Source organism: Thunnus maccoyii, chromosome 22, assembly GCF_910596095.1.
Source record: "Thunnus maccoyii chromosome 22, fThuMac1.1, whole genome shotgun sequence".
Taxonomy (NCBI): domain Eukaryota; kingdom Metazoa; phylum Chordata; class Actinopteri; order Scombriformes; family Scombridae; genus Thunnus; species Thunnus maccoyii.
In genome coordinates, this window is record NC_056554.1 from 21,075,559 (window position 1) to 21,098,912 (window position 23,354).

Consider the following 23,354-nt stretch of genomic DNA (forward strand, 5'->3'; position numbering starts at 1 on the left):
CTTCCACATAACCGCAACGTCCGTGGTTCAACTCCGCCTGGGGACCCTTGTTGCTTGTCATCCCCCCCTCCCTTGTTTCCTGTCTACTTCTCCACTATCAGCTGTTTATTAAAGGCAACAATTCCCCAAAAAACATTTAAAAAATGCAGTGTTGTTAAAAAAAAAAACGAGCTTTCATCTCCTGTATGATGTACAATTAGTGTTTTTTATAATATATGTACAAACAAGATATACTGGTCTGGAAAGTTAGCTCATTAAAATGAGTCTAAGTGGGTGGAGAAAGGTTATGAAAGTTATGAGATGCTTTCCATCTACTGTAACTTCTTTGTTATTAAAAAACAAAAGGGAACAAAGAGGTTAGTTTGGAAAGAGCGATGCGGGAGATGAAGAGAGAGGGAGGGAGGGAGGGAGGAGGAGGACGAGAGGAATGAAGGGTCCGTGGTCTTAAGATTTTGGGTGGAGAGGGGTGAAAGAGTTGGAAAAGCAGGGTGAGGATTGGAGGGGGGGAGGAACAGGAGAAAGAGAGAGTGATGAAGGGGATGATGTAAACTAAAGAGAGGTCTGGAAACAGCCGTTCATTGCACTGCTCGAACACCAAACCCAGTACCAAGGGAGAGGGGGTACGAAGAGAGAGGGGGGAAGGTTTAGACACGAGCACCAGGGTTGCAGAGTTAAAATATGATACATGCACGTACTAGAAACCATGTTGATTATTGGGCAGAAAAGTATAAGAGCAATTGAACTGCATCCTTCATAGAAAACATCATCTTTTCTTTAAGTATAGTAGTAATTTAGGGACTCCTTAGATATTCTCCAATACTTCTACCCACATAGCAGACGAAGATATGCAATGTTGATTTAATGTATATCTGGCACATCAAAATAACAGCTCTAACCTTCTGACCTTGGCACACATTTTAATGAGCTACCATCTCCAAATACAGAAAGTTCCGGTTAAGATTATAAGATTAAATTATTGATCTGATAGGAATTAAAGTTAAACTGGAGAATGAGACTCCTGAAACTGACGTGGCACGATATATCAGACTCGGATGGAGTTACCGGAACTCCAGAAACACTCACTCGCATCTCACAAGTGATCTTTGGTCGAGTACAGACACACGAACCCGATAACAGTTTAATTTTGGTCTGCCATGAAGTTATTCATAGAATCACCTTTAATTACTGACAGCTGATATGACCAGTTTATCATATTAAAGGGTGAAAGTGACAATTGCCACCGGTTAAAAATAAGAGGCTGCTGGCTGAATGTTTTCTACACTGCTACTCTTTGCCAACGAGACAGAAAGAGTCAGAGTTTAGCAAATCCATCTATGTTGACCAGGACGTCACTTGCCCCGGTGTGCCCAAATCATTTTTTACATTCACACAATCTAATTTTTATGGAGCCCAGGAGGGGCCACGAAGACATAATTTAATAATTTGTGTGCACGGATTACTTAATTAGTGCTCTTGATTTAACTATTTTGCCTGTTCCCCTTTTGTAGAGAGCAACAAACAGATTCAGTCAGCTGGAAGTTTGAAGAAAGCAACAGAGACATCCAACATCATATTGAATGAAGGATTGGTAAAACTTCTTTGATTTACTTCAGGTTTGCTAGCAGGAGCAAAGGTTTTACACCAAAAAAGTCTGTAATCCCTTAAGAGTACATTTACGGCTATACTTACAGACCAAAACTCAAAGTATATCCACATATCTTAGTCCAAGATCAAAATAAAACCTTATAAGATTCAGGCGATCCATAGAGAGGGTATACGCAGGACAAGATATTAGGATGAGGGTGAAGCACAAATTAGTTTGTTTTTTTTTCCCATGGCCCATCCAAGGCTCCGTAAATTTTCACTTGCATATACAAGCCAAATGCTCAGATAGGTTGCTGTAAAGGAAACTATTGCTGCAACACTAGCAGGCTGAGATGGACAAAACACAATAAAGAAAGGATCGGCTTTATTTTAGCCGGTATCCTATAAATCAGAAACTCTTTCAAGGATGACATCCCAGGCCTTATAATGACTAGTCAAGATGCCACCGGTTTATGGGCTTACACAGGAGACATTAGGTGCGGGTGTTTTGAACAGTTTCACCAATCTTCAAGTAAAACAGATGAATGTAGTTTTGTACAGGGAAAAGACACAGACGTTCGTAGTCTTGCATCAGTTCTTTGAGCTTAAATTTATACTTTCGTTCCAACTACGTTTGAGTTGAAAAGGAAGGATCACAGAATAATCTAAACTAATCTTGGAGAAACTAACTATAACTGACCTTTTTTACCCTCTGAGGTCCTCAGGTCTTTTCTTTCCCTTCAAGATTAGCAAAATCAATCACAGATAATAGCTGATATATCAAAATGATTGCTGCACTTCTTTAAATGTGAATAGCGAGGGGTATAACAGAAAACAAGAGACGTGATTGCTTTTTAAAATCGGTGTAAAGGTGAAGCAGAGGTTGAGGAAGTTAGAGGTGTAAAAGCTTTTAAGAAAGCTGGGATGATGCAAATGAAAGACAAGTCTGGAAACACTGGCTCACTGGAGTACAGCAAACCACAATCCTCCTGCAGCAAACCCAGTACCAGGGGATAAAGGTGAGGAGGAGGTGAGAAGGGGGGAGGAGAGAGGTGAAGGTGAAGTCATAACAAGGATGGAAACAGCAGCGTCTTTGTGACGGAAGTAAAAATAACCAATTTTACTGTCAAGAAGAAGAAAGTAAGGAGAGAGGTGAAGAGGGGGTGAGAGTGTGGCAAGTAAGGGATGATCCAAGGATTGAAAAGGTCAAAGAAAGTGAAGAGGAGGAAGAAAGAGAAGAGGTGAAACTGAACAGGTTGGTGCAAGAAAACAGGAAAGAGTGATGTGACATATTGGAGGAACTCAATTCAATGAATCTAATCAATTGTAGAAAGCCTCATTGTAGTGTTTAGATAAGAGCCACAGTCTAGCTAATGCTAGCTATGTAGCAGCAACTAGTGTTAGCCGACTCCATTACCTAAAATTCACATTTGTATACAACCAATATGTAGTAGCAGGTATATTTTGTAGACGACATGATGTCTTCTTATGCTATCAACATACCAAGGGAATGTTTTTAGTTGTGTTTACCAGTCGACACTTCAGTTATACTCGCTACAGCTATCAAAAAAACCTGCATAGCGGCTCGTGTGTCACTCGTGGCTGCAACCTGAAGCATTTTTTTTTACCTGACATGAACGTGATATGAACATGAACTACTGCTACTGGTCTCAGCTGCACAATTTCAATCTGTGCAACTCCGAACCAAACGCTGATTTTCCATTTTTCTACTTCTTAACGGGCAGCCTTGCCCAGATTAGAGTGAACATGACGTTTCCTTGTACTTCGGGGTGCAGAACAAACTGCAACATCACAGAAAAAAAATGTAATTATAGTCTAGAGGCAAGGCAAGTTTATTTCTACTGTAAAGCACCTTTCAGCAACAACAAGGCAAGTCAAAGTGCAGGGGAGAAAAATGGTTATTTTTCTCTGGAAAAAAATCAAAGAACGTCCATTGTAATTATCCCTACTGTATTCACTTTGACCAGAAACAGTAGTGTATGTATGTGTTTATTTATGTATTTATGTATGTGCTCACTCAAAAAATGGATTTAGTGGATTAAGTTACTCTTTAAATTCCAGGTTTAAAGAGTTAACTGTGTCACAGTAACTACTTTATGGCACAATTTGCTTAGATTATTACTGAAATAAGTTACGGTCATTGTCTTTGCTGAATCCTTAGTTAGGTCTTTTCAGCTGGTTTTGATGAACGTAGAGGTTTCCTTAGTTCATTTTTCTAGTGGACCTCCATGGTGTCGCCAAACAAGAGTGCAAAACCGGTGATGCAACTGCAAAGCTTCTGCAGGGGTGGGAGGAGATGGAAACAGAAACAGAAAGGTGACAGAAAGGGAGGCGACAGCAGAGCCGAGGCTGTGAGTAAAGGTGAAGGTATTAAGGGAGAGAGTTTCCCTCGGGTCAAAGCAAGGCTGGAAACTGCGTCTCAGCTGACAGCGGGCAACCCAAAGACTGTCAAAGGGCAGTAGGAACAGAGGAGGAAGGAGGGCGAAGAGAGAGGAGGTGGCGGCACGGGGTGAAAGGAAGGTAAAACAAGTTGGAAAGGTTGGAAACAGTGGCTCATTTCCCTGTGACAGTAGCAGATCTGGGTTTGTCAAAGGAAAGAAAGGAGCAGCAGAGGAGAGAGGAGAGGGAAGGAGGGAGGGGATAAATAAAAAGTAGGCACAGTGTAGGTGGAGGGGAGAGCAGAGGAGGAGAGGGTGGCAGCGAAGCAAAGCGACGATGGAATCAGCGGCTCATTGGTCATTTCATTAGTTTCCATCCAACTGTCAAGTGAATTTTAGAGCAACATTTTGAAATGTCGCAAAAAGTGAAAGGCGACTTGGATGTGTTTCCATTGGCCGGGGGTGAAACGATTTAATGGGCTTCCTGAATGAAAAAAATACACCCACTAGAAAAATGGAAAGAGCCCTTTCAAGGGTCAAATCACTATTGGGCAAGCTGTTATTGTTCTCTATTGTGCCATTTAGTTTTAGGTACATCTTAATGTTTTCATCTAAAGAAAAAGAGACCTTTAGGTAGGAGCACGCATGGAACATTTCGGGTAGCTGGAGGGTAATTTTTAAATAATTTTCCATGACTTGGATCTTGGAAATTGGCCATTTATTTTACTGATGCTTCCAAAATTGATCCGATCTTCCATAAATCTTTTTTGTAAAACCTTTTTTTCGCACCAAACAACTCATCAAAATATTACATTCAATCCCTTTTTCAGCCTTCATGTTACATGTCTTCATGGATGTTGGACGATACATGCAGAAAACTGGTTTTTACAGTTTTTAGAAAGGACAGAGTTAAGGCTGCTGCACTGATGAAATGGCTTTCAAGGGAGATGTTAGAGGTCTAATTTAAGAGTAATATAAAAAGGCCAAATTCTGACATGATTAGTCATTTGTTTGGGCATCAGACAAGAAGACTGACGTGTGTTTTGAGTCCCGGTGGATGAAAAGGTCGGGGTTTGGGCCGAGAGAATCGGGATAAGGGTTGAACAGAGCGTGGGCGATGGCGGAGGGGCTCCTGGGGACGGCGGCTGAACCGTGTCGTGACTCTAAAAGAACGAGACCACAGACAGACGTTGACGACGGCTGACGTGATCGCTCGTTTTCAGACTCGCCTGCATCGGAGAGAGCAACCTTTCGCCTGAATCCGTCCCCCATGCGGCGAATTCACCACGGATGAGTCATCGTTCGTAAAGCGGGTCGGAATGTCACGGCAACCGGGTACTGCGAGGACGGAGCATGAGAAGAGAAGGGGAAAAAGGGGGGCAAGGATGGAGGGACGGAGAGGGATGACGGTAGCTGGCAGGAGGGCAAAAATGTGATTTAAATGGTGAAGTTTGGGGCAACGAGCAAAACATTTTATGAAAGTGGAACAAAGGGCTGCACTGTCTCCGTCTTCTTTGGGTTTTTCTCTTACACTTTCTTTTCTTCTTCATGCTTTCTTCATCCTCTTTACCTTTTACCATCGTTTCTTCTCCTTTCTCTTTGACTTTCTTGCGAACAGACATTTACACAAACTTTAATCTGACCTGGATTTGCATCTAGCAACCTACTGACACAAACATGCATACATAGAAACCTGTTAAAGCTGTTTGTCAGTGAAGTGGACGAACACACAATCAATTTTTTTGCTTAAACAATTAATAATTTAGTTAATAATAACAGCTTGTTTTGTCAAAAAAGTGTCAAAAGTACACCTTTTATAACAATATAGATGTTTCCAAGTAGCGTCATCAAGAGATGTAGGGGTAGAAAACATATTATTGTTAATTAATAATCAATAAATTAATGGATAACTATTTATTTTACAGGTTCAACAGTAATCCAATCATTTCTTTAAAAAGAACTGATATGTAACTATAATTTCTCAGGAATTTTTCTATGTAATTTGGTATTAATTATAGGCAAAATGGTGAAAGTGTTCAATTGGCATGTGTCTGAATCATTGATTCAAATTTATTTCTAATATAACCTAAAGAGTCTTTTACAGAAAAGATCAACTAAACATGTAGTTATGTCAAAGGAATTCCTCCAGAAATCAATATAAACTTCATCCAACTCTATCAACTCCTTTATTAACAATATTAGTTCCTGGTTCTTAGACACTATTTTCCATATAATTACAGTAGTGCCAAAATACACAGTTATTTCCAAGAAACTTACTATGAAATTACACAGAAATGACGTTACCGGTAAAATAAAGCGTCTAATAAATGAAGAAGTTATGGGGGTTGATTTTGGGGATTAACATGAAGAGTCGTTTTAGTGCCACACAGTAAACTGCATGAATCATAATGAGTGGAAATTAGTCAGTATCCAAAGAAGGAAACCTCCCTTTCAGCTCAGAGTGCATAATTAGCAATTAGCATATAGTGTTTTTTTGATTTTAATAAAATGAACAGAGTTTTGTGCTCTTAATCGGTGCTGTACACTGCCTGTAAGTGCTAGCTAGAGCTGAGAGACGTCTATCGATGTGTGCTGTGTAGTAAAGCATTTTGGGAAATGCGATGAGTGCTCCACATACAAATTTACCTCTAAAATATAACTTTACTGCTTTCCAGCCAGTTGCTTTATTTCAAAATACTGAAAATGTCCATATATAAGCTAACATTGATGTTTTCTACCTCCCTGCTGTGCCAACATCACTGATTATTACTTGTAAATATAAAACTTGTGTAGTATACAAGCAAAATTCTGTTAAAGCTGTATAAACAGCAAATATCTGGTGTTTTACCTGATAATTTATTGAAAACACAGATTATTTTAAATGTACTTGATGATTTTCTGTCCACTGACTAATCATCTACTCGTGTGTGCTGACGAGTAGCTAAAAAATGCTAAATGCCCAAAAGCAATAAATCCATTTTAGCACATAAACATGCATAAAAAAACGTCTATGCTCACATAGTACAGTCATTTCTACATGGAGAGAACGTTTAACTGAGCTCTTACCTTCAGCGTGTCGAAGCCTCTCTCCAGGTACGTCCCGCACTTGTTTTTCTCTCCAATCGAGGCGTAAAACTTACTCCACCAGTCCATGAACTCTTCTGCCTGTTGGTCACATATTCAGACGTTGACAAGAGTACTGTGTCATGTGATTTTTTTTGAAAACTGAAAACTGGGGTGACGTAGTTTGGTAAAAAACATTGAAACATTAAGAAAAAAATAACAAAAGTGTAACTGTGTTTACAGTTTTTTTTAAGCCAATGTTGTAAAAACCAGTGTTTTTCTATAATATTCATGGGTCCAAACTGTATATTTTTATCTTTTACACTTCAAATTCTTGTTCTTCTTTAAATGTTTGCATTGAATTTAATCTCAACATCTTTTTATTTTCATACAGACTGACCTATAATGCCAAGAAATTACTTAAAAGTTCATTTCCTGTCTCACCAAAACTGCTGTGGCGACTGCACATCATGGATTTATATGATTTTTTTCTAAACATTTGATTTCCTGTAATGACCTTTGACCGTTAAAACACATTAAAGCCCTGGTATAGAGTGTTGCTTGCCTTTGTAGAGCAAGCGCAGGCTCAGGAATAACCTGCTTTTCATGATTTTTTCCAATGATCGCATAGTAACGTGGAGTTAGCCAACTCACGTCAACACAAGTAAAAATTGCCTCTGGTGGCTCCACGGCATTAAGGTCATGGTATATGGGCGCTCTGAGGCAATGGAAACGGGCAACGTTGACATGAGAACAGGCACAAAGTAGACAACATCATAAGTAATATGTAATAGTAAAAAAAAAAAAAAAAAAGTTGCAAAATGTATGTTTATGTATGCATGAGAAGAATCCCTGTTTTTCATCACTTCTGTGTTACACATACATTTTCTTCATCAGACCAAGGCAGATGTCTTCCTCACCAGAGAGACTTCAAATTAAGCTATTGTGTTTGTTCTTGTTGTTGGACTCTTATACTTATTTTGTTGTCTGGGTGCATGACGTGTGTGTTCACCATCATATTATTTATTGCATGTCTGTCTGTCATGGAAAAGAGTTCTGTATTCTGTTGCTCTTCCCAAACTTTTCCCTTTATTTTCCCATTAAAGAGTTTTATTGTGGAGTTGTTGATCATTAGAATTGAGGGTCTACGGATGGATTGTGTTGTATGTTGTACAGATTGGACTATATAAATAAAGGCACCGGATACGGCTATGGAACCGTTAGACTGGCATTTTTATCAGACATTTTGACTGTATTTCGGGCATTTAAGTGCTATTAAATGGGGCATTTTTACCAGACGTTTTTTACCATCATGTCTGGCATTTTAGTGCCGTTAGACAGGGCATTTTTAAAAGGATGTTTTGACCGTCATGTCAGGCATTTTTGCGCTATTAGATGGGGCGTTTTTAGCAGACATTTTGACCATCACATCTGGCATTTTAAAACCATGTGGGTTTTGTGCCTAAACCTAACCATTGTAACCCAAACCATGGGAAGCATTGGTGTATCACCTGCAAGTAAAAACGTTCCCCCATTTTGAAACAATTTGAATTCGATCACGTGATCTTGTGCAATCAATACCAATGCACATGCATATGAATTCCGTACCAACAATAAACGGACTATTGACACGGAGGAATCCATACCAATTGGCACTTCGATAAATAAAACTGACTTGACTTGAAAACAGGACTCTACGGGAGTGACTGAGGTAAAAAAAAAAAAACAGACACACTGATAATGATAGATAGATAGATACACTGATATCTCATTCAAAACTTCCTGCAGAAAATGTCTCAAATATATTAGGATAACTGCTGAAATTTATTCAGTTTTTACAGAAAAATTAACAATACTGTATAATTGATGAAAGTAATGATATGAAACCCTGTATTATGACATTTTTAATGATACTTTTATTGCATAGCTGTTTGTAAATTATTCATATTTTGTGCTGTTTTGTATGCATTTTCTTATTTTGTGCTTTAATTTAATTTAATGTACTGTATTTCAGAAAAAGGCATTGCAAACTAGCTTAGGCTATAAATGTTATGGTATTATATGTGTCATTAGTTCATAATATATACTTGTCCCTATACAAATAAACATTAAATAAATAAATGAACATATTTATAGTAACAGTTATTCACAGACCAAACATCCACATGCATAGAAAGTTTGCCAAAAAGACACCAGCATGTAATTTTACACACATTCTCCACTACTGCACCATTTAAAAACAGTCTTTGCTATTTTCCTATGAAGTCAAACTTACCCACTGTAACATCTAGTGTCCGCGTCAACAGTAAAAGAAAAGTCAGACAAGAATTTAGTTTCATCATATACTGTGCAGTCACTCAATGCAGAGGCACACATCGCTGACAAAACGTAACCGCACACTAAAATAACAAGATTAAACACATTATAAGTAGCTTTTCAACACATTTCTTAATACCTTTTCCCCTCATAAGACATTAAGAGTTTCATTCCAATATGAAGCATACACCATTTAAGAAAAAAAAAAAAAAAAAAAAAGAAGAAGAAGAAATAAATCCCACTATTACAAAATGACTGCTGGCATGAAAGTAAAGGCCGTAAAGTCTTACTATTACTGCTATGAGTCATCCTGAGGTCGGCGCTTACAATGTCGTTCTGTTTCGCGGAATAAAATATCTTTGTTTTTGAAATTTTGACTGATGGCTTTTTGAGGTTTGGATACAAGTCATTTTGATTTATATAATATGATTTTTGGGGGGAAGAATATACATAACATCTTTGAATGAAACCCCTGTTTTTTGTTTTTTTTTTTCAAATCAAGGCTTACTTTTACTTTTCTCAAGTATGAAACATCGTCATCCATCAAATCTAGTAAAAGTCTGTTCACATTGGCAACGTCAAGCAGCCCTTTTTAAGCATTTTTGAGTATTTTCTCACAGAAACTAAAAATTGTGCATGTCTGAATGTCTGTGTGTGTGTGTGTGTGTGTGTGTGTGTGTTGACGGCAGACCCGTTGGCCCTGATGCAACAAGGAAACAACGACTACAAAGATGGGGAATACCGAGGGGACAGATCAAACTACCAGACTGCCCCTTCACACACATACACACACACACACACACACATATAAAACACACATTTCAACTCGGCCCGTCCCCACCCTGCAACCTTCAACCCTCCGAGGAACACTCGAGCTTAAAACACACTCGTGACGCATGCACCACTTTTTCCTTTTGTGTGTGTGTGTGTGTGTGTGTGTGTGTAGGCATAAATGTAGAACAAAAGTGCTCTTATAGCACCGGGTTGGTGTAGAATCCCCTTTCTCCTACTTCCCACAGACTCAGGGACACACTTATAAACACACACACACATATCGAGGGCGGAAAACTATGGAATTCCTTATTTTTCCAAAGTGGCAGCATGGCATGGAAAAGGGCAGCACGTGGCGTTTAACTAGGACATGACACACACACACACATACACAGGCATGGCTCTTTGTGTCTTGAGGCTTGAAGTGTCTGGTGTGTGTTAATGTGCCCGCTGTGTGCAACCGGTGCCAAGCATTGATGACAGGGGCGCCAGAAATTATGTGTGTGTGTGTGTGCCCACTAGTGTGTGTCGGGGTGTGTTCGCCTCAAGTCCTCGCGACTCCTGATTCAGACAGATTAAGGCCCACGTCGGTGGAGTGTTCCAGACTGTATTAAAGGACACGCTTAAGGGATCGAACACACACACACACACATATATATAAACACACACACATGCAGTGGTCTGTTCAGGGTGTCAGTGTGGTTTGCAGCCTATCATTACGCCCTGCAGGGAAAGCCAGGCTAACCAAAGGCAGACTGGCACTGCCAAGAACTCTGCTAGCAGAGTGGCTGGATTTACATAAGAGCTTTGAGCTGCTTTATAAATGTAGGGAAACCCCTTTCCACAGTGGGAGGTCAGAGGTCAAAGCAGCACCACTGGAGCTGGGAGAGGCTGCGTATTTCAAAAGTTAAGACAGTCCAGACTGATAGAGATCGAAACTGATGGGTTTCAGGAGCTTTTCTTTGGCTCTTAAAGTCAAAAAATTCCCAAATTTATCACCAGGAAGTTGCGCTCAAGCAGCCAACAAAGTGTAAATACCAGTGAAAATCTGTGGTAGTGTTTACAGTTTGAGCTTACGCTTACATTTTTCACAGATTTCTTCATTGGCAGACGTATTCGTCCAAAGCGGCGTACAAATGAGGTAAAAATCCAAGCCGCTATCGATCAAGACTAAGTGTCACGACATTCAATTTGAACGACTGAAGGAAAACCAATATAAATCTTATAAATGTGTTTTTCCACTACGAGGCTCCAGAACATCTTTGATGCTCTTTGCGAGACACCGTCCAAGTTTGCGGATCTCTAATGGATGGATGAACAGCATTCTTCCTGAAGATATTCCCTCATTTGGTGTTTTATTTATGGTGCGGAGCGCTGTCGAACATGTCGCTCAAAAATCGCCCCATAATTGTTGAACTTGGTGGAGGTCTGGCCACCGTGAATCGGTTTCTCATTTCTCAAGAAGGCAACATGCTCAAAAAATGGAGTTTATGCTTCCTGTGGTGGTTTTTTCATCAGTCCACTTCGTGTGATGGATTTACAAGTAACTGATGACCAACTGAACGCAAATACCTGGTGAAAACAGTGCGGTTATGATATATTTCCCCAACTTAACAACTCAACAAGGATTGCTTGAACGCTCCAAACAAAACAACTAACCGGTGCACGAGATATTACGGCAGGAACGTCCAATCATGTGCAAAGAATCTGCTAACTTTAATTACAACCAAAGACTCCACCTGTGGAGGTCATCAGCTGGAATAAAATCCTGCAGCCTGGAATAACGAGGGCTGCAAAAGACACAAAGCCATGTTAGGGCACAAAAAAAAAAAACTGCTTTTCAATCACAGCTGGAGACTTAGAAGCCAAATGTCCTCCTGTTATGACATTCAGTCTAGAAATGTGGATTTTGGAGGATCCAGCACCTGAATTGAGACACTTAAGTGGCTTGCTCAGCAGGAAGGTTGGGTGCTTTGAGAAGAAGAAGGAGCCTAAAACCTGCACAGATTTTCTTTGGCCCCGATTCTGTATCTCCGAAATAAACTGGTTAATGTGAAGAATGTGGAAAGACTGGGATAGATGTTTCAGCAGAGCTGTTTGTGTGTTTTGTCATTCCCTCCACTGTGGTTTCAAGGCAGAGTACCAAAACCTCAAGTAAAAATCTGTGGCATTTTCACATAAATAAATGTCTTCTTTGCTATCACTGATTGACATTACACAGTAGTGACTCAATCTATATCCAGTTCCTGAAAGCTTTTCCATTTGCTGTTCTAAGCTCACGCTGCCTGGCAGCTCTTTTCTTTGAAAATCATTCTGACGTGCAGGAAATGATGCGTAGCAGATTTCTGGCAGTTTTGAATAACCTTAGGAAGAACCGGGTAGTTAGCGTTAGCAGTGATAGCCACCGCTGCATCATGGAAGGGTTACCACTTTAAAAGATTCGCTGAGTAGCAGTTTACTCTTAAAAAAATCATATGTTTAGCTTCCCTAAGATTGCTCACTCTGACTGGAAGTTTGTTTTTTTTCCCCCCGAATAAACACTTTTCATTTGCAGGTCAAAACACATTTAAACATCTTGGTTAAAATTGGGCTAAATGTGGGTGAAAAGTGACTGTTTTTGTAGGTTATATCAAGCCAAAAGCATAAAAAACAATTTTTGTATCTTTCTAGAACTGAAGATCCAACGCAGCATTTAGCCACGTATGTAGAGGTGAGCAAGTTTGCAGGATTTTAACTTCTCTCTTAAGTTATGTCTTCTGTCTCTTTATCTGTATCTGTAGTTTTAGGAGCTTTAGGTGCTTTATCGATCTGTAAAATTGAATGAAACATCATAAACGCCTTAAAGGAGCGAGAAAGATTATCACGACTCATCCTCCACAGAGACATACAGACAATAAAATATCATAATATGAACTAATTTGTTTCAAGACTACTGAACACTTAAATGTGCATAGATGATTTTTTTGGCCACTTGGAGACACATTATTGCCTTTTAATTTGATATTGTGAACTCTTTAGCAAACAGTTGTGTATTCACACATCCAACAGACACGGAGCAACACTGGCATTAATTTAAAATCCTGTTTCTGGCCAACTGATAAATCAATATTCAGTCTTCTTTCAGCTCTCTGGTCTGGTCTCCGCCAACTCCTGAAGGAAATATCTGGATCTTTAGCTGCTACATTATGTTCACCATATTGTTGCTAACTTTGTCTGCCGTATCATGCCGGGCAGGTATTGCTTACAGTGGGTTTTAGAGCAGGAAACTACACTGAAAATGACACTGATTTTTCTTTTAAACCTTTATTTAACAGGGGAGTTTCTCTGAGAGAGATGATCTCTTTTTCAGGAACACCCTGATCACATTCATACCAAGCAGCTGCCCAGTGCAACCACAGTCTGATCTCCCGCTGGACCCAGATTTATCCTGTCGGTCCGGGGGACTGAACCAGCGACCCTTCGGTCGAAAGCTCACTTCTCTAACCTTTAGGTCACCACTGCTCCACACTGATGAGAGCAGCAGAAGTGGAAAGATTTCAAAATTTCTTTGTGGGTTCACCACTACGAGTGACACCTGTCATATTACACGCAGTCATATGATCCATTATAAACATAAAAATAATGATAATAGCAGCTTTAAAACTTTTCAACTAAATTTAGCCCAGATTCAAACTCAACATCTAGACATATTTCAACCCGCAAATCACCAAATGATTATTAGATAGACTGAAACAGGACATAACCAACCACAGATGACGGTTTGTTAATTCTCAAGTATCTAGTACGCTAAAGTCCGACTCGCGTGGCTAACGTTGGACATATAAAAGCAATACAGCCGTGTCATCCAGAAGGGCACGGACACATTTTGGATTCTGGGCAGCGAAAAATATGTGCAACGTTGAGATTCTGGAGGTGAACGGCAGCTTACATCAGTCTGAGGCTGAAAATTAGCAGAACAAGAAAAACAATAATGATTTAGTAAGCCGTTTTGACATCTTGTTTCTGGTCACGGTGTCATTATAGATCCATAAATGTGTGTTTCATAAACCCCCCCCCCCCCACCCTCCAAAAAAAAAAAAATGCCGCAAAGTCAGCTGGTATGAAGCCATTTCAGTTAGTTATTCTGCTTCTAAAGCAGCCAGGAAGGATTTATGAAACTACAACGTTTCATCAGAGTGAGGATTTTAACGTAACTCGACTGGTTTTTGGCGACGAACCGGAATAGTGTTGATGAGAATTAATGGAAGAGGAGAGGCGCGGTACAACCACAGTTTTTGAAGGGGCGCAAATTTATACAAAACACGTCAACGATAGTAAACGTAGACGTAAAAGCCGCATTGTAGGGAAGTGACTTGACAGCTTTTTCAAATGCAACTATCTTATTGAAGGAGTAAGTTTGGTTTGATCCATGACAAACAGTATCTTCGAGACTGGATGCTGCGGATGAAACGCGACACAAAATGTTCATTTTCCATCTGAGCGATGTTAGATCTCGAATATCTCGAAGGGGGGTCGGTGGTCTCCGAGGTCTGAGGGAGCCCATGACGCTACTGACAGCCGATCTTCTTAAACTTTTCCAACTCTGAAACTAAATCTGACTGATCCGCCTTGGAAATGGTTCTAGTGAGCACACACACACACACACAAACACACACACTCTTGCTCCAGTAATCTGGTAATCATCAGACATACGCCCATGACCCATTTTTTTGGTCGCGACCCAGAGATTAAGAAGCCAGGATTTACATCACATGAGGGTTTTCTTTTTCTTGTGCCATGAGATATTAGTCCTCCGTCGTTTTCCCCCCTCATTTTTACAAAAAAAAAAAAAAACTGAATCTTTTCTTTCCTTCTGCTTCTGTTTTAGTCACGTTCTCCCTCCTTAACCCCTCTCTCATTTATCTATCCCTCCCTCAGTCTTTACTAAACGTCTGCTTACAGAGAGTTGTGGTATAGAGGATCTATACTGCAGCAGCTCTGTTGACTTTGGCTCCAGCCAGACAGAAAGCCGAGCCTTTAATTTGACTGGTTTCAATATCTGACCCTTAATAAAACAAATATCTTTGTTTGGAGAGAAAGAAATCACCCCCAATTACTGTCGGGCGGCGGAACGGGAGAGCACTACTGGATGTGTGTGGGTACATACGATGTGTGTGTGTGTGTGTGTGTGTGTGTGTGTGTTTGTGTGTGCAGTCTGGTCCGGGTCAAGCTAAGTCTTCAAATTGACCTGGCTTAGATAAATAAAAAGGAAGAATGTAACAAGGAGCGTGGTCTCCTGTTCAGACTTAGGATCAGATTTCTGCTGTAACCACACGTCCCGGTGTGTGTCGCTCTGTAAAAACCCTGATTTTTTTTTTTTGAAACTATTTTCCTGACCAAAAAAAAGGGGGAAAATGTTAAAAAAAAGTTTCTTGTTTCATTCCGGGGTGAAAGCACAATTTTCTTCTTCTTTATCTCATTCCTTTCCGATCGACCTCCGTCTCCCTGCAGCCAGTGTTATCCATCAGTGTCTCGCTTAGAATAAACTTCATCAATAAAAGCGCTTTCACTCCAGAAGTCAAGCACATCCTGGGCATGAACCTGAGGAGTCAGTTTACTGTAAAGCATCGAATCCTAAACGAAGAATCGTCTACTTGTGGCTGAGCTGCGCCCGCAATCGCTCCCTCATTCACTCTTTCACTACTCAGAGACTCTGAGTTTACTCTATCGTGAGCAGTAAACTGAAATTTTGGACACTTATTAATCATTTTGTGTCATTGCTGACAGGTGTAGAGTCCCTCCAGTCAAGAAACTACTTTAAAAAAACTACTTTTATCTGCTGAAGGTGGAAAGTTTCTCCGCGTTCACCTTAAATCTGAGTTTCAGGCGTCTACGTACGAGTATGTCTACATATCTCAGTGGGCTTTTCAGTGCATGTGTCAACCTGTCCCTTTATTTCATGACGAAATATACCAAAATAATAAAGGAAAAGGAGGGAACGACACCACACAAATACTTTGAATATAAAGGGGAAAAGAGTGCTGGGTGTAAGGGATCGATGGATCGTCCGAATGGAGTCGGTCTCGGATCTGGACATGGCCTTGTCGCAGTTTGTCCGGGTTTTTATGCCTTGGCATCGATGATCTCAATGAACTCTGGCTTCAGGGAGGCTCCGCCAACAAGGAAACCATCAACACCAGCCTGGGAGCCGAGGAGCCGTCTACGTACGAGTAGGATTTGTGACATCACGACTAGTTTAGAGCCACATATGCCGAGAACGGACTGCATATTCATAGATTTTGGATGTTTAATGAGGTAGAAGGAGTAGATGTCATTATAAAAATTTTTATTGAGGTAACTGAACTTTTTTTGTGGAAAAAAAAACACAAATTATCATTCAAAGCTGCGTTTTTATTCGTCTTCAAAAATGTCTGGAGGGGATCCTTAAAATAGCAACATTCTTGAGGAGTTGCAACATGTCTTAGTCGGTCGCAACTAAAATAACAACTCTGTAAAATGTAATCTAAGCAACTCAGATTTTGTTTATTACAAGGAAAACATTCTGTTGCTAAGTTTTTGGGAAATCAGCTAAGTCTACAACAACTGGCTCGTCTTCTGCTCTTTGCTCTCTTGTTCTTGGATGACTCATGTTCATGATTAAGAGAAAAAAATTCTACCTTTGAGAGGATCGTTTGTTGAGTTTCTTGAGGGGGGAGAAATCTGTTTTAAAACATTATAATTTATGCACATTCTTCTGATGATTTGCTTATATTTTCATGTTTTATTTTATGTGTCATTTCTCTAATTTAACTAGTAAAATTTTGTTGTTTTACTCTGTCAAATGGAGTGTAATTAGATGAGCCTTAATGTGAATATATGTGCACCTTACTTATTTGTTTATTTGTCTGTATTTGTTAAGTAAATAGATTTGTTTAAACAGATACCAACTCTACACTAAAAAATATTAAAGAAAACAAGATTTGAATCAAATAAACACGTCACCTGAAATTGTTCTTTACATAAACCTGACAGCTGTTTCCTCTTTTTTATTACCATTTATGAGGATTTATTAAAGAAGTAAACTGTATCTGACTGCTGGATGTTTCTTTATAAAAACTCTCAGATGCAATGAAACCCCTCAAATGTGATGTAAATGCTTTAAATGTGAGGTAACCGAGGTGAGGAGAGAATCAGTACATATCTATTAGGGATGTGTAGAGATCCCAGTATTTGTATTTGTATCTGTATTTGTTGAGGCAGCAAAATTATTTGTATCTGTATTTGTGTTCGAATAAAAGTGGAAAGAGGCTTAAAAATCCTGTTTTTTTGTTTTTATGACACTTTTAATTTTAGAAAATTATTATGATTACTGAGCTAAAACTTTACTCATCGCCTCATTGCAGCCAGACCTATCTATTTATACACCCATAACACAGAGACAGCACACCGTGTAACATGTAGAAGAACTTCAAAGGTGATTATTACTTTTCATTTATTGCCTATTTTTTACACCCTAACTTTGTGGAAAGGAGAAGGGGAACAACAGGTGATGGAGAGAGAATCCCTTGGGAACTGGTATTTGACATGTTTTTTTTTTCTTCCCAAAAACAAATAATTTTTAAAATATTCGTATGAAACAAATATTCTTATAAAACCCACTATTTGTGCTTTGCCGAATAATGTATTTGTATTCGGGTACACCCCTAATATCTATGTTTTAAAAAATCTATGCTGCTCGTTGCCAATGTGAACCAAGTGTTAAGTAACGGTGAGTGATGGAGAAGAACGACAGAAATCTCTGTAAATTTGATGGATGGTAACAGAAGGAGGAATTAAACAGCTATAATGAAGGAAAAAAAGCATTTATGATATTCTGGTTAATGTTGACACATAAATGAATGAAATGAGTTAAAGGATGAGTTTGTTACCTACATGAAGGCTGGAACTAGAGGTGGAAAGGTTAATGATAGCTGAACCGGCTCCGTCTGCAAGCTACATACACATAAAAACACACAGACTGTCAGGTTAGCTGGTTAGCAACAATATTAGCATCACATCTCATGAATTATTGTAGTAGGTTGGTTACAAAAAGACAGATAATCAGTCAAAAAGTAGGTGTATAATGTTAGAAATACACTCAAAACACACTGTATTTTGGTACGTTACCAGACATATTAGTGACTCAAACACACAGGATCTCGTCATCATCATGTGTTCACTCAAGCAGCGACAATTAATCAAAAACCTTTAGTCCAAACATGTTTTGTAAGGGAGGAAAAAATGACTTTTACTTAAACATTTAGCTTCCTTGGGAGGTCCCCCTGCTCCGTGAGGTGCGGACAGCAGCGCTCAGTTAACGCTGATCGGCCGCGACAGAGCCCAAAAGACAAAGTGTTTACATGAGGTCACGGAGCAGCTGAGCGTATGGAGGAACAGAAGAAGAAGAAGAAGAAGAAGAAGAAGACATGGAAGGGTGGGACGAGGACGCGTCCACATGTGGGCTGAACAACCAAAGGACAAAGATGGGACCAGATGTTGCACTTCTTTAAATTGCAACGTCTATATATGAAAATCTGCAAACGTTTCAGGCGTGCAGAACTTTACCTCACTGTTATTGTATCCACACACAGTTATTTTGATGTCAAAGCGCTTTAATTGGATGTTTGTTTCAGGGGTGTGGGCATTAATTTCGACACCAGACTCGGTTTCATCACACACAGCTGTTAGCTCATGCTTTTTTTTTTAATCTTCCCATGTCACCAAACATTTAAAGTAAAGCTTCTCCCCTTCAAACGCAGCGAGACAATTGAGTTTTCGCATCAGTGCAAAAGAAGAGGAGAAAAGTACGAGGTAACAGCTGTATATTCGAGACGGCCCTGTGACGTTTATGCAATGCATGCGTGCGTGTGTGTCTATGATTGTGGCGCCTGTGGGTTAAGGGATAACAAAGAGCGACACGAAGAAATTAAAAGAAAAAGAGAAAGAACAGAGAGGATTTAGACATGATGGAAGGATCACAGAGGGGATGAGTGGTTAATGAGCCACAACAATGAAGAGAGAAAGAGAAGTAGAGGAGGGGGTAATACGAGGATGCCCTTTAATGAGCTACCACATTAAAACAACTGTCAGCGTGATAGATAGAGAAAGAAAAGAAGGAATGAGAAAATGAATTTAAAGGGATAAATGGAATTAAAGGGCGGGATGGAGGGATGAGGAGGAAGAAAAAAAATAAGACAAAAACAGTAAAAGAAAAAATAAACAGAGACAGCTCAGGGAAAACCAGAAAATGTAGAAAAAAAAGACAAAAACGGAGGGATGAAAGGAGGGAGACGGTGAATAAAAGTAGGGAAGGAGTGAAGAGAAACAGATTACAAAAGAGATGGAAGCAGTGCAAGAAAAAGGGAGGGATGGAAAGAAGAATGGAAAAGAGGTAGAGGAGGAGGAAGAGAGGAATGCAAGAAGATGATAGAAGAAACAAAAGTTAAGGAAGGGATGAAGGAAGGAAAGGAATTGAGTTGCGTAAAGAGGAAGATTTGATAGAAAAAACAAAGCAAGCAGTGAAACAATTGAGACAATTCAGTAGGAAAAGGAAAGTGGTGAAAAACAAGAGAGGAAGACAGGAAGGGAAGAAGGGAACAAATAAAAGGAAGGAGTTGAATTGAGAGAAAAAGGAAGGAAAAGAGGAAGCGAGGGAGTTGTTCAAGGAAGAAAGACTAGAAGGAAAGAATAAAGGAAGAAGGATGTCGAGAATCGTGCAGGAAAAGAAGCAAGTAGTGAGGACAAGGAAGGAGTTGGGTAGAGAGGAGAAGAAAGGACGGATGGATAAAGAAAAGCAGTGTGAGGAAGGAAAGAAGCAAGAAATGAAGGGAGCAAAGAAGGAAAGGAAAGAGAGTGGAGACAAGCGAAGGAGTTTGCAGCAGGGGAAAAGGATGGGAAGAAGTAAAATACAGAGTCGTGCAAGTAAAAGGGTGACATGGAAGGATGATGAAAATCAAGGAAAAAGGAGGCAGATGAGCTGTGTGAGAAAACAGAAAGAAAACAAAAGGAAGGAGGGAAAGAGGGATGAAAAGAGTTACAGACAAAAAAAAGAGTGTGAAGAAGGAAAGGAATGAGATGACAGATGAGCAAGGCAGCAAGGAAAGAGGAAAAATAAGGAAAGGAGGAAGACACAAAGGAGAATGGAAGGAAAGAAGAAAGCAATTAGCGAAAGAAGGAATTGTGCAGCAAAAGGAAGGAAAGAGCTGAGCGGTTGTGAGGTGAGGAAGAATAAGAAGAAGGAAAGATGGAAGGAGGAAGAAGAAAAAAGAAAAGGAGAGGGAAGAAAAGAGTGATAGGGAAGGGAAAGGAGGATGAAATCAAGGAAAGGTGGAAGGAATGAAGAAGGAAGGAAGTTGCACAAGGAGGAAAGAAGCAACGAGTAAAACAGGGATGAAGAAGGAAGACAGGACGTTCAGTAGAACGGAGCGAGAGAGTTGTACAGGGAGGAGAGTGTAGAAAGAAGGAAAGAAGAAGAAGAGAAGAGGTGAAAGAGAGAGGAAGGAACGAAGAAAGGAAGGAAAGAAGGAAGAGGGAAAAAAGAGTAGAAAGAAAAGAAGCAAAGGAAGGAAGGATTTTAGTATAATGGAGCAAAAGTTGTGCAGGGATGAAAGAGGAGAAGGAAGGATGAAAAAGAGAGAGAAGGATCTGAAAGAGAGAGAGAGACAGTCAAAAAGGACAGAAGGGAGAGGAAAAGCAGCTGTGTGAAAGAATAGAAAGAAGGAGCATGAAGGAAGGATGACGAGAGATGCGCAGCGGAAAGAGGAAAGGTGGAAGGAAAGAAGGAAAAGTTAAGAATGAGAAAGGAAGTAAAAGGAAGTAAAAGGAGGAAGGACATATCTAAGGTGGAGGGAAAAGTTGAGGGAAGGCGGCAAGGAAAGGAAGGGAGGAGATGAGGAAGGAGGAGTAAAGATGGAGGGAGCGTTCCCGTGAGAATAATGAGACAGAAGACGACTAACGAGGACCAGACTGAACATGTTTGTTTATGCAACACACAAACCACACGTCTGTCTTGTAGCAGCATCGACAGTAGCAGAGAGACGGGGTCAGATTTTCCCCTTCAGTGATCACCAGGAGGAAGATTTCACTGAGACAAAGGAGAGACGGAGGAGAAGAGGAGGAGGAGGAGGAGGAGGAGGAGGAGGAGAGGACAAAAATGGAAGGAGAAGAAGAGAATGAATAGAAAAGGGTGAAAAAGAGATGAGAGAAGAAGTAGCTGAGAGAGGAGGACCGCAATGAGAGACTAAGAAAAGGGAGAAGACAGGTGGAGAGGAGGACAGAAGAGGGAGGGGAAGGAGAAGAGGAGGATGACGAGAAAGGGAGAGGGGTGAGAGGAGAGAAAGAGGAGTTGGAGACAAGATGAGGAGGAGAGAGAGGAAATGAGAGGAGAGAGTAGTGAGAGGAGTGAAAGAGGAGAGGAGAATAAACAATGAGATGAAAGAGGAGGAGAGGAAACAGGTGGGGAGAGGAGGATGGATGGATGGAGGAGACTAAAAGAAGAAGCGATGAGAGGCGATATGACAAGGAGAAAAGAGGAGAAGAAAAGGGGACGAGGACAGGAGAGAATGAGGAGGACGAGAGGCGACGGAGAGAGAAAGGGAGAGAGGAGACGAGACAAGGAGGAGAAAGAAAGAGAGAAAAGGAGGAGAAAAGAGGAAAGGAAAACGACAAGAAAGGAAAGGAGTAGAGACAATAAGAAAAGAGCAGAGGAGAAAGGAGGAGGAGGTGGGGGGAGGAGAAGGAGATGAGGAGAGAAGACGGATGGGCGAGGAAAGTGAGAGAGGATGAAGAAGAAAAAAAAAAGGAGGAATGACAACAGATGACAGAAGAGAGGAAAAAGTGAGGAGGAGGAGGAGGAGGAGGAGGAGGAGGAGGAGGAGGAAAGGGAAGGATAGAAAAGAAAAGACGGCAAGCTGCAGGAATCCAGAACAGAAGTCTTGAATCGTTTTAACCTTTATTCAAAACGGAGGAGGTTGACAGACATCACGAGCTTGGAATTCTTTCCTGAAAAATCACCCGTCCTCCGCAAATTCACTGTCTCTGAACGTTACTCCAACGACCTTAAAGGGCCAGTCCAGCGGTTTTCCACGTTGTAGCCAATTAACTTCAAATCCTGTACAATTAAACACTACTGCAGAACATTTTCCAAAGACCTGCCACACTGTCTTTATTGATTTATTACCAGGGCAGCCATTGGTTTTTACATAATTACAGTTCAGGATGAATATTAAATAGCAGAGTTTAATTTATTTATATATGTGTTTATGTTGAAGGAATAGTTTGGGGGGGGGGTGGCTTATTTGCTTTCTTAGAGAGAGTTAGATGAGAGGATTGATAACCACACTCACATCTGTAGAGTAAATATGAGACTACCATGTGCTTAGCGGTTAGCTTAGCCTAGCATAAAGACTGGAAACAAAGGGAAACAGCTAGCCTGCCTCTGTCTAAAGCTAAAACTGAGCTAAACAAACATTTTGCTTGTTTAATCCGTACAAAAACCACGGTGTAAAAATGACAAATTGCTGTTTTGAGGAGGGGGTTTATGTGCTGGACTGGTTCTTGGTTGGGACCTTGAATCTCCATTGATTGCAGTGTAACTGGCGACCAGTATTGGTAGGTGGATTTAACCCATAAGAACCCAGACCCATTTCTCCTTAAAGGAAAATTATGGGGAATATAAAACAGACCAAATGGACCACAAGGAACACATTTCTGAATTTTTTTCAGTGTCAAAGATCTGTAATGTAACATATATGTCATAACGATATTTATAACTTGTTTTATATCAATTTGTTCAAGAAATGTGGTCAGAACAGGTTAAATGTAATACAGGACGTCTTATTAAAGCATCAGAATTGTTAAATGGGTTGAAATCTACCTTTAGTAACAAAAAACAAGCTTTTTAAAATTAGCTTGACCAGGCACACTGCCATTTTGGAAGTGATGTCATGGGTACACAGATTCACACATTGTCACATGACTGCACCAGGATGTTCAGTAGATGTCACTTCAAGGATAAAGCTGTATAAGGAATTTTCCAGAACATTGAAAGGGTTGGTGACACCTGTGTCATCATGGGTTCTTATGGGTTAAACCAGTTGTTGTAGCTGCCGAACCTTAACCTAATTGGCATTGAATGTAATCTTGGATTCAGCAGAACTGGTGGTGGTAACAGGTTGGTGTCCCTGCTGTAATGGTTTCTGTTAG

General features: G+C 40.2%; 1 protein-coding gene across 12 annotated transcripts in view; it reads right to left on the bottom strand.

Annotated features, from left to right (window-relative positions):
* dysf (dysferlin, limb girdle muscular dystrophy 2B (autosomal recessive)) overlaps positions 1-23,354 on the bottom strand; it is a 104,619-nt gene that overhangs the window by 24,250 nt on the left and 57,015 nt on the right. For 5 of the 12 annotated variants that reach the window (XM_042401012.1, XM_042401015.1, XM_042401014.1 and 2 more), the window contains 3 exons: positions 18,045-18,104; positions 9,322-9,333; positions 7,050-7,148 (listed from right to left, as the gene is read on the bottom strand). In XM_042401012.1, coding sequence (XP_042256946.1) covers positions 7,050-7,148; positions 9,322-9,333; positions 18,045-18,104 — 171 coding nt within the window. The remainder of the gene's footprint in view (positions 1-7,049; positions 7,149-9,321; positions 9,334-18,044; positions 18,105-23,354) is intronic. The other 7 variants (XM_042401017.1, XM_042401019.1, XM_042401018.1 and 4 more) reach the window with 2 other exon arrangements.